Source organism: Guillardia theta, assembly GCF_000315625.1.
Source record: "Guillardia theta CCMP2712 unplaced genomic scaffold GUITHscaffold_74, whole genome shotgun sequence".
NCBI classification, from domain to species: Eukaryota; class Cryptophyceae; order Pyrenomonadales; family Geminigeraceae; genus Guillardia; species Guillardia theta.
The window spans coordinates 107,745-118,317 of NW_005434600.1; the positions used below are offsets into that span (position 1 = coordinate 107,745).

Here is a 10,573-nt window from a genome sequence, read left to right on the forward strand (position 1 = left end):
GTGACGAAGCCTAAGGCAGCTGTCAAGAAGACTATTAAGAAGGTGAGGAAAAATAACATGGTCATCACTGCTCGTGACCGGCCGCAGGCTGCCCCCAAGAAAGCCGCCAAGGCCTCCAAGGGCAAGCAAACTAAGGTCTGGTAAGGGGGCGATGCTGAGTGGTGAGCTGACTTGAGCGAAGGGGAAGAAAGGCGGCTCGAAGAAGTAAGCGGGGTGTTGCCTGCTGTCACTCCGTGATGGCCCCTTCCTACTCACACTGATGAATGCTGCCTGAACGCTACAGTGATGCTTCGTGAGCGAGTACTGAATTCTTGTTGATATTAAATTTGAATTTCAATCATATAAACGAGGCGGACAAGGGGAGCGTGTTGTTAAGATTGTCATGGAGATCTCTCAATCTGGCTTGTTTGAGAAAGTTGAAAATCACTATATTGTCAAACAGCGTCACAGAACACCTAGAAGCTACCAGACGCCAACCCGGAGACGTCAGAAGAGCCGCCGGAGGTGGACCTGGTAGAGAATCAGGGTGGGGAAGACTTGGAACGAGCTCTGTCTTACTGGACGATGGCAGAGAAGACCGAGAGGCCGACGATGAGGCTAAGAGGAAGGACCCACTGCAGCCAACATGTCACTCTTATGCTTACAAGGTGTTGGGGACTTCCTTTGGCAGTCCGGTGACAGGGATCGCTCCTCGTGGGTCGGGGATCTTCTGTTTGAGCTTCATGGCCTCCATTGACATCCTGCGGCAGGTCATGCGTAAGGGAGGAGTGTACACTGAGCGAGGAGGCAACAGTGAGAGGGAAGGGCATGGAGATGTCGATGAACTTGGGAAGGTGAGGCTCACGGTTCAAGCGCATCTGAAACTTTGTCTTGAAGGTTGAGGACAGGGTTGGCTTCTCGCTCCTGCAGCAAAATGAGAGTAAGTGTGGAAGAGCATGAGTGGGAATGAGGAAATGGATGATATCTTGTGAACGTGTCTGTCTGAATCCGAGGGTAAAGAATGCAGAGAGTTTGCTTGCCTTCAGCTTGCTGATACGGGCATTAAGGGCAGACATGTCGAAATTAGCTGATGCTCCGCTGTCATTGAGTCAGATTTATCTTCTACCATTTCACTCTCCTTTCTCTCAGGAGATTGACGGCCGCACCCCTCCCCTCCTCCTACGTCTACTTTCCTCCCCTTCTCATCCCCCTTATCAACCATGCATCGACTTATCACTTCCTTCCTCTCCCAGATTTTCTGCTAGAATCCCCTTCTGATCATGCCTTTACCTCTCGTCTGGCTTGTCAGGGTCAGGCCCTGAAGTCGCCTGCATCCTCCAAGCATGGGGGCGTGCTGTGCATGCTCGTGCTCTCAGAGCTGTCAAAGGTAGAGGGTTCAATCCAGAGAATCCCTCGACAGATATCAGGAGCGCCTGCTCACGGATCGTCACATTATTGCACAGGAAAGAGAAAGTACAGCAGGAAAAAGAGTTGTTGGGTGTAGCAAGGCGAATGAGGAGGGCCGGGAGCAGGAGGATCTTACGCTGAGAAGAAGAAGCTGGAGTTTCATTGAGTGCTCAAAACCTGGAGGTATGGTTAGAATCAAATCTCTCAAATGAATTGGTGGGGGTGAAGTTAGAGAACACTTGCGTTTCAATCACTACGCTAGCTTAAATTCCAAGCAACGCCTCGCACGTATCCTTACAAATTTTCAAAATCTTGAAGAAACTCTCGCAGTCAAATTCAATCTAGGTCATGATTCGACAAGAAGACAGCGCATGATAGTCATCAGAAGTCATGCATTCCTCGCTTCTTCCATCAAATTCGATTCCTGCACTGACTTCTGCAACACACTCTGCCTGGATAATCAGAGTGTGTGCTCACAACAAAAAAGGATCAAACACATCACTGAAGGTACAATGAGCCAATCTCTTTGCTTTCTGTTAGAGTAGGATGAAAGGATGGCACAAACTCTGACTTCGGAACAAAATGGAAAGTATGACACCAAGTACGGGGTTGAGCATGTCAGGGATCACAAGAAGACAAGTCAGCACCATATGTTGGATCAGATCTACTAAACCATCATGATTCCGTAAGATCGTATCAACGGAAACAGTCGTCTTTTCTTCCCATCCTGGCTCCACGGCATAGTAACTTCGGAGCGCCGAGTGATGCATTTTTGCCTTAGGTGGGTCACTTCCCATGGGAGGTGGGGTATTTTCTGAATCACCGGTACAGACTTTCAAATCCCAGAGCTCATATCAGATGGTGGGGTAATCAGAAGATATTGGCTGGGTAGTACCTCATAAATCTTTTTTTCAGGGGTGGGGTGGGGCCTTGCAGCTGGTAGGGGTGTGTCAAAAACTATATAAACATTAGGGGTTGGGTACGATTTGGATGGGTAGTCGAGGTCAGTTTCAAGGGTACATTAATTTAAGGGGTACTGTATGTTTTTAACCAGACTCTTTTAGCAAACCCTTTAAAATTAAGAGATCTGATCGTTATAAACTTTCATAACGCATTTATAAAACCAAAAAAGACATTCAGTTTTTACCTGCTGACACGCAAAACAGTCAGGTGAAATCAAAATAAATGAAAACTACTCGTTTGAGGTACAATCATATAAAGAAGTTTTTAAAATGAGACGCTCTGCTGAATCGAAGGTGATGACCATGTCTTGGGCATGCACAAGGCATGACAAATCGGAGAGCATGTTACCATGGATGTCGAAATAGATTTGTTTCGAGATCATAAAAAGTATCTGGAGGAATGAGATTCTATTTCGAACCGACTAGATCGGAACCGATGCAAAACGAAATCGTTTCGAGAAAGCTCCAGCGGGTTCGGCATGGAGATGTACCTGTTCTTGGTGGGAGTGGTGGGGGTGGGAGTGGGGGGTACCGGGGGGTATTTCAATCTCAATAGCGACGACAGGGGTGGTCATAACAGGAACAATGGTGGGTCAGGAGGGGAATCTATCGTTCGAGTTTCTGCGGGTAGGGGTACTACATTCGCTCAGAGGGTATGGTCAACTATAGGGTGGGGTGGAGCAATTAAAGCGACTACCCACCTTACGCTGTCCCGGATATCTTCCTGATTGCCTGTGATCCACCCCCTTCTTGAAGCCAATTTTGGATTGCTTATGGGGTACCTGTACTACCCCACCCCTGTTTTCTTTAAGTGTTCAAGTACATCGACTACCCACCTAGTATAAAATTTGGGTGCGGTGGGATGCCCACTTGATTTGAGGGGGTCCTAAAGGTCCCGTCCAATTCATAGTAGAACTACCCCACCCTCCTATTTCGATCATAGACACCATCACCCTGTGACAGGACAATCACCCCACCCCAGATTTCCAGGACCACCCCACCCTCTAGGATGGGTCCCTCAAGTCGGCGCATAATGGCGGCGTCTTACTTTTGGAGAGCGAGCGCTAGGAACGGGCCTGGGAGGAGGAGAGGAGGAGAGGAGGAGAGGAGGAGAGGAGGAGAGGAGGAGAGGAGGAGAGGAGGAGAGGAGGAGAGGAGGAGAGGAGGAGAGGAGGAGAGGAGGAGAGGAGGAGAGGAGGAGAGGAGGAGAGATTATGATTGAGAAAGCATCAGTCTAGACGATTGCAAGGTAAAGACGGTGAGCAGAGGAATGTGAGCTGCTCGATGCAATGATGGGAAAACAGCGGCAGAGGCACTTGCTTTGCTGAGGGCTGAAGGTGATGGAGGATAAGACGGCGCTCTAGAGGAAACAAAGCTGAACCCATGATCTATGATGATATGGCTTTATGTAGACAGAGCTGTAGTGGATCTCTATGCAAAGCTTCAATGGGTCTTTATCTTCCTTCAACCTCGATCGAAAGCGGATTGTGACAGCGATCATGGCCATCGCCAGTCATAGGTTGTGCAGAGAAAACTCATGCTGTCAGAACTTTGAGAGACGCCTGCACTAGTGTGCTATTGATAGCGTTTGAGAGATGCCTGCTCTTCTCCGAGTGACATGTCCTGATGGTTGGGGAATCGCAGGGGTGCATTGGCTAGGAGATGTCGGACGAGGATGAGGACATGAAGAAGACAGGGGAGGAGGGTGATGATTCCTGCCTCCCTGTTTTCATCACAAAGCTGCTGCGAATGCTGTCATCCAATACCAACCCGGAGTCAATAAGATGGGGTGCCGATGGGACCACTGTGCTGATCTCGGACCCATCAGCCTTTGCAACGGTAGGGTGTGCTTGCTTGCTCTCTTCTATGCCGAGTGCCTTGCTGACTGTGCTCTTCTGACAGAAAGTTATTCCAAAGTACTTCAAGCACAGCAACTTCGCCTCTTTTGTTCGACAGCTGAATGTGAATCTTTCCAGTTTCATGCAATTTCCTTCTCATCCGTGCTTTGATTAGCTCTACGGCTTTCACAAAACTACTCAAGACCCGGAAGTGTGTGAATTTCAGCACAAGTATGTGGTTCCTATGTCTGTCGCTTCGTTTATGATGATCAATTCTCGCAGATACTTCAAGCGTGATCAGCCCAGCCTGTTGCACAACATCAAAAGAAAGGTATGCTTTGTGAGGACGACTGTTTGATTTTTGAAGGCCGGTTCTTTGGCATGCAACTTTAATTTCTTTGTGTTGTCTTGACTTTGTCCTCCTGCTCTCCAGGTGGCTCTGGAAAAGTCAGACAATGCTAGGTCAAAGGTGAACTCGCGTTCCCAGAACGTTCATGGTTCTAACGTTCCTGTTCAGGTCGACATGGACGACCTCGTGAATAGTGTCAACGAAGTCAAATCGAGACAAACGCAGGTCCTGATTGCTTGAGGAGAGAAGCTGTGATGCAAACCTTACTGTAATCTCAGTTCGAGAACGCGCTGCTGCAGAAGGAGATGGAGAAGCAGATCCTGTATCAAGAGGTTATGAACGCGCAGCAGAAGCAGAAGGTACTGCCACGTGCTCTCCTCTCGCAACCCTCCTGATTGCAGCATCATCAGGTCCTTGAAGAGAAGATCTCGAGGTTAGCCTGGGTGCTGATGAAAGCATGCAATGCTATCCAAGAGCAGCAGGTACGAGGCTGCCGCTCGCCGATCGCTTTCTCGCTGACTTTGGGGATGCAGCGGACTACACAAACGCCTCAGCCGCCCCAGCAGATCCAGCAAGGGAACTCCCAGCAGCCGCCCCAGCAGATGTCTGCTCCTTCCCCCTCCATCACCTCCATCGCCTCCCAGGTTGAAGTTGGACCCGACGTTGCTGCGGCAGCTGAATATCGTGCTGCAGGGCATGGGGATGGTCGGAATCAAGCGGAATCGGGATGACGATGGGATGTTTCCTCCCAGTCAGCGGCAGTACGATCAGGGGAGACCACCTGCTGCCCAGGTTGATGTTTGCGCGGTTGCTGGCAGCGTGCTGATGATTCGCTCTCCAGAATCCTTCAGCTACATCAATCGGTGCGATGATGATCATGATGTGATGATGATTATGTTCATGTTCATGTTCATGATCATGTTCAGGATGATGATCGTGATAGATGTGATCACTCACGTGAACTTGTGGCAACAGGGATGAACACGATGGGAGGACTGAGCATGAACGATGAGAGAAAGCAGCTTCAATCGATCGATCCGTCAAACCTTGAAGATTGGCTTTCTCAGGCAAGTTTTGGAGCACATCTTCTTCTTCCCTCGTAATCGTTTCACAGCTTGCAAGCATCGGAAGCACATTGGGCGGAACAGGTGAAGGAGCCCTTCAATTTCCCGTCTTTCCACTCTAAACTCCCTCCGCTGCTAAATCTCTTCCTCCACACCTCTCACAATCCAACCCCCCCCCCCTCCCTTTCCCTCCGCATCCCCCTTTCTTCTCCTTCTCCTTGTCCTCCTTCTTATCCTCCTCCGCCTCTTTATCCTCCTCACCTTGTACCTCACCTTCTTCTAGCTACCATGTCTAACTCCTTTTCCACTCTCCTCCTCTTGCTCTGTCTGACCGTTACCCCTCTCACACAAACACGCAGGAATGGGAAGCATCGGAAACAATCTTGGAAGGTCTGTACTACCTGTTTGACGATCCAGCGATGCTGATGGAACGTGAAGCACAAGCAACCTTGGCAGTATGGGCAACAGCATGCAGTCAGGTCCTTCTTTCTTATCCCCCCCCCCTGCCCCTCTCCCAATACCCCGCCCCCCACCAGCGTTCAAACTTCCCTGCTCCAACCCCTTCCACATGCTCGTTTGCTCCTTCTCCTCTCCCCCTCGCCTCCCTTCCTCTTTCCCGCTTCGCCTTGGCTTGCTCTTCCACCTTCCACCGTCTCTTTCCTCCCTCCTCCCTGCTCGTGTACCTCTGCGCCCTCCTCTCTCAGGCTGTTCCCTCTTCTGCTTTCCTGCGGCTTCCTCGCCATCTGCTGTGCTTGAAACTAACGGCTGTCAGCAGGGGGTCTGGACCCCATGGCGCGACAAGGAAATATCACAGGCATCGGCAACAACCAGCAGCATGTCAGAGATCTGATCACATCCTCCTCATCCTCCTACTACTACTCCCCCTCCTCCCTCTTCCCTGTTTCCTCTTCCACCACTTTCCTTCCTCGGTCCCTCCCTGCTCTCGCTCCGTTGTCCCCTATCCTTCCTCCTCCCTGGCTGACTTCACTGCGACACCCACAGGTCGCGAACAACAACAACAACAACAACTCGGGAGGAGGATGGCAGGGCATGCAGACTCATCAGCATCACCCCAACAACCAGATGCACTCGGGGATGGATATGATGCACTCCAACGACTCCATGCAGTACAGCGCGCAGCAGGCGGCGGCCTGCGGCTCGTTCCAGGGGATTCTGTCTCCTCTCTCCTCTGTCAACGGGACGATGGGGTAAAGAGATGTTGCGCATGGCATGTTGGTGTTTGTTGAAGATGCTCAGATGCGTGTGCTGTGTGTGCCGCTTCTGTTATGTTTGCATGCAAGGATTGGTGTACAGAGGTTGCGTACATGTACACAGTGATCGGGCGAGAGGTTGTGGTGTGTGTATACAAGGTTGTAGAACACATTGTCTACAAGCACTTCGAGTTACTAGGCTAGAGATATTCTGAGTCGATTTGAGATGCTTTGTGATGCCACCTCTCAATCAACAGCATTCTTGCCTTGATTGTCATACTTTCCCACTTCCATGCTCTCCTTCTACGTACTCTCCTCCCTTCCTCTCTCTCGTACCCTCTCTTGTTCTCCTCGTCCCGCTTCACCCCTCCCTCTTTCTTCTCCTCGGCCCTCCCTCTCTTCCTCTTCCTCTTCGTCTCCCTCGTCACTTGCTCCTTCCCCCTCTCCTGCCCCACTGCACACGTACAAGCGCTATCCTGCATGATTATCACACAGATCGATTTTCAGTGGATCAGCAACCGAGATGTCCTCGTTGAAGTAGCGAGCGTGTTCTGATTTGTTGTTCCTGACACTCCTCTGCAAGGTCACTCTCGAGCGTCAACGGAACCTTCAACAGCATCTTTGGCAGTCAGAGTGACACGCTGGGTCGCAACCAGAACGCCATGGCCCCCGACAGCGGCCAGCAGTCGCAGTTCAACCAGGTCTGCAACGTGTGAGGAGATGGAGATGGAGATGGAGATGGAGATGGAGACTTCTTCAACAAGTTCCGATGTTGTGATGTGTGATGTTGCGCTGTCATTGTTTTGGTTCGATCTGATTGCTTGCTCGCTCGCTCGCTCTCGTGTCCTTCAACGTTACTTCCTTCCTTTCTTCTCTCCTCCTCTTCTCTTCTCCTTCCCCGGCATGTCTTGACCTGATCACCAGCAGGGGCAAGTGTCTTCCATCCCTTTCTTGCCCAAGACAGGACCCCAAGGTATGATGATGTGTTTCCACTATACTCTGTCTTCTTATATGTGTTTCCTTCTTCATGTAAAATCTTCCTATCGCCATCTCACTCTCTCTGTTCACAGGGGGCGGTGGAATGAACAACTTCGGGTATCAAGTACCAATGAACTTACAGCAGAATCAAGGTGAATTCTTGTACTGCTTCCTTCCCCTCCCCTCCCCATCCTCTCGTTACATTCGCCCCCTCCCTTCCTCCCCTTGTCCTTCCCCCTCCCCTCCTCCTCCTTTTTCCTTCCTCCTCCACCTCCCTCCCTTGTCTACTCTTGTGAGGGGTTTCTTAGGGTCTATGACACCGCAAGGGCGCCAGGATGTCCCAACAGATGATAAGAAGCAGCAGGAGCTACTGCGAATGGTGAGAAATGATGACAAATGCAAAATAGAGGGGTGGGGAGGGGACGGAGATGGGAGGAGAGAGGAGAGAGGGGAAGGGAGGGGAGGAGAAGGGAGGGAAGGAGTAATAGAACGGAGGAGTAGAGGAAGATTTCTTGCATCATGTTTTATTCCTTTGAGATCTCACAAGGAATGTGATGTGTGTTGTTGTTGGGTATGAGAGCGTTTGTACATGATGACTTCAAGGTTTCTGAAAGTCACTGCAGATGATGGAACAGCAGCAGCAACAACATCCGCAACAGGTTCTTATCTCTTCGATATGAAACATGTTCTGACATTGTTCTTGGTTGCTGCAGCCATATCGGTGAAGTATGTAAGGGAAAGGAGCGATTTTAATCCGTTACCAAACTTTCATTGTAAACAAAGATTTGAACAAGTGAATCGAATTGGCGCATGGCCAAGAACCGAGTGTCGGAGTAAAGTCTTGAAAGAGAGCAGAGCAGAGCAGAGAAGAGCAGATTTGGGATGTGGGATGGGATGGCTGCAGAGAAAGGGTCGTAACAGACATGAAAGATGTTTTACTCTTTGCCTTCTGACACTCTGAAAGTGAAGAAGTCAGAGGCAGAGGAAGGGAGGGAGGGAAGGAAAACATGGCGAGGAGAGAATGGAACAAAATATGGAGCGGAACAAGAAAACCAAGTGGAAGTTATGAAAGAGCAGGGAGGAGGTGACGTGAAGCAGGAGAAAGATCAGCAGCAGCAGCAGCATGAAGAGGAGGAGGAGGAGGATGAAACAGCAAGCACCTCTTCCTCTTGCTCGAATGCTCCTCTTCTTTCTGTGGAATCGTCAGCAAAATCTCCTCACTCCTCTACCAGCCCTCCTGCTCCTGTTCCTGCCCCTGCCCCTGCCCCTGCCCCTGCCCCTGCCCCTGCCCCTGCCCCAGCTCCAGCTCCAGCTCCAGCTCCAGCTCCTGCTCCTGCTCCTGCTCCTGCTCCTTCTCCTGCTCCTGATCCTTCTCCTGCTCCTGCTCCTGCTCCTGCTCCTGCTCCTGCTCCTGCTCCTGCTCCTGCTCCTCGCCGCTGCTCCTGCCCCTGCTCCAGCTCCTGCTCCAGCTCCTGCTCCTGCTCACCATTTTTTTGCTGGCCTTCGTTCGGTCCTCTTTCCCCTGAGATAGAAAATAAGAGTTAAGCGGGGTTCGTACATCAGAAGAAGCAGCAGCAATAGCAGCAGCGGCGGCAGTAGCAGATGATGATGATGATGATGATGATGATGATGATGATGATGATGATGATGATGATGATGATGATGATGATGATGATGATGATGATGATGAAGCAGTAATAGCAGCGGCGGCGGCAGTAGCAACTGAAGAAGACGAAGAAGAAGCAGCAGCAGCGATAAAGGTACAGGAGAGGAAGCGAGCTAGGTACCTTGAGAATTTTCCTCCATTCTTGTTTCTCTTCTTCCCCTGGCAGAAGATCAATCGCAAATCAAGAAGCGCGATAGAACAAAAGCAGAAGACATTAGAGATGAGACGGAGGTCGATCAACAACAAGATAGCAATGATAAACGATCTGATACCAATACAACACAGCACAATCAGTTTCCCAACAATCAGTTTTCAAAAAAGGTCAAGTATGATCAACAAGCATCATGACTGCGGTGAAGGGAAGCATTCATATCAACTGTTCCTTGTGTTTTTCCTGCACTTTCTCCTCCTCCTCCTGCGCTTCCTCCTGCTTACCTTCAAGAATTTTGCAGTCGGTGATTTCTCCCAAAACTTCAATGCTCTGGCCCCCTGCTTCATGTCAGCCAAAAGACCTCCTCCTCCTCCTCCTCCTCCTCCTCCTCCTCCTCCTCCATCCCCCCCCCCCACCTGATGCACGACCAATAACATTGACAGTGGTGGGGTCATAGGCAGAGGCAGGGGCAGGTGCAGGGGGAGCTTGACAACGAGGGAAGGAGAAAGGGAGAGAGGGCGCGCTTAAACAGTCAGGCAGGGCTCAAAACAGCAAGCTGATACCCCTTCCTCAGACCTCAGGCTCTTTCCGAGGTTCCCGGCTGCCCCATGTGCTCAGTGCCTGTCCCCCCCGCTGTTCATGCCGAATGGAAGCAATCGTTGCATGTCCGATGGGACATGCACGCGTCCAACCACGGGATGAGGTATTTCCCTCTTCCTTCCTTGATTCCTGCCCTCTGCCCCTGCGGGGAGTTCTTGCTGATCTCCTCTCCTGTTCCTGTCCCTGCCCCTCTCCCTTCCCATGTATTCCTGTTCCTCCTCCTTCCCTGTTCTTGATAACGTTTCTTACTCCCATCTGCTCCTGCTGTTATGTTTTCCTCTTCCCTGCCACTCTCGCTGAATATCTTACTGCCCGTCCGCATCCTCTGCTGCTCCTCCGCCTGCCGCCTCACCGCGCGACTCGCAGCA

The 10,573-nt window shown here is 50.8% G+C and overlaps 3 protein-coding genes across 3 annotated transcripts; 2 read left to right on the forward strand and 1 right to left on the reverse strand.

Moving 5' to 3' along the window:
- Window positions 1-409: 409 nt before the first annotated feature.
- Window positions 410-1,565, reverse strand: GUITHDRAFT_164895 (hypothetical protein). Its single transcript, XM_005826484.1, has 7 exons — window positions 1,523-1,565; window positions 1,270-1,412; window positions 1,020-1,077; window positions 845-903; window positions 662-740; window positions 559-614; window positions 410-510 (listed from the first exon to the last, which is right to left on the reverse strand). Exons 1-7 carry the CDS (start codon window positions 1,547-1,549, stop codon window positions 456-458), a joined length of 477 nt encoding a protein of 158 aa, XP_005826541.1. The 5' UTR covers window positions 1,550-1,565; the 3' UTR covers window positions 410-455.
- Window positions 1,566-4,076: 2,511 nt separating this feature from the next.
- GUITHDRAFT_57770 (hypothetical protein) lies at window positions 4,077-4,340 on the forward strand (the record flags this gene model as incomplete). Its single annotated transcript, XM_005826485.1, has 2 exons — window positions 4,077-4,187; window positions 4,251-4,340. Coding segments are annotated over 2 exons (201 nt in total), but the record flags the coding sequence as incomplete, so codon positions are not given.
- A 1,716-nt stretch (window positions 4,341-6,056) lies between these two features.
- Window positions 6,057-7,526, forward strand: GUITHDRAFT_114291 (hypothetical protein; the record flags this gene model as incomplete). The annotated part of the gene is made up of 4 exons (XM_005826486.1): window positions 6,057-6,078; window positions 6,375-6,436; window positions 6,602-6,807; window positions 7,394-7,526. 4 exons carry the CDS (start codon window positions 6,057-6,059, stop codon window positions 7,524-7,526), a joined length of 423 nt encoding a protein of 140 aa, XP_005826543.1.
- Between the last annotated feature and the right edge of the window lie 3,047 nt (window positions 7,527-10,573).

Bases quoted from the DNA above. Each gene is read 5' to 3' on its own strand.
- GUITHDRAFT_164895 (XM_005826484.1), bottom strand. From the start codon at position 1,549: ATGAAACTCCAGCTTCTTCTTCTCAGC. The intron at 1,413-1,522 runs GTAAGATCCTCC...ATCCGTGAGCAG, and splicing joins TCCAGCTTCTTCTTCTCAGC to GCGCTCCTGATATCTGTCGA. The intron at 904-1,019 runs GCAAGCAAACTC...ATTTTGCTGCAG, and splicing joins CCCGTATCAGCAAGCTGAAG to GAGCGAGAAGCCAACCCTGT.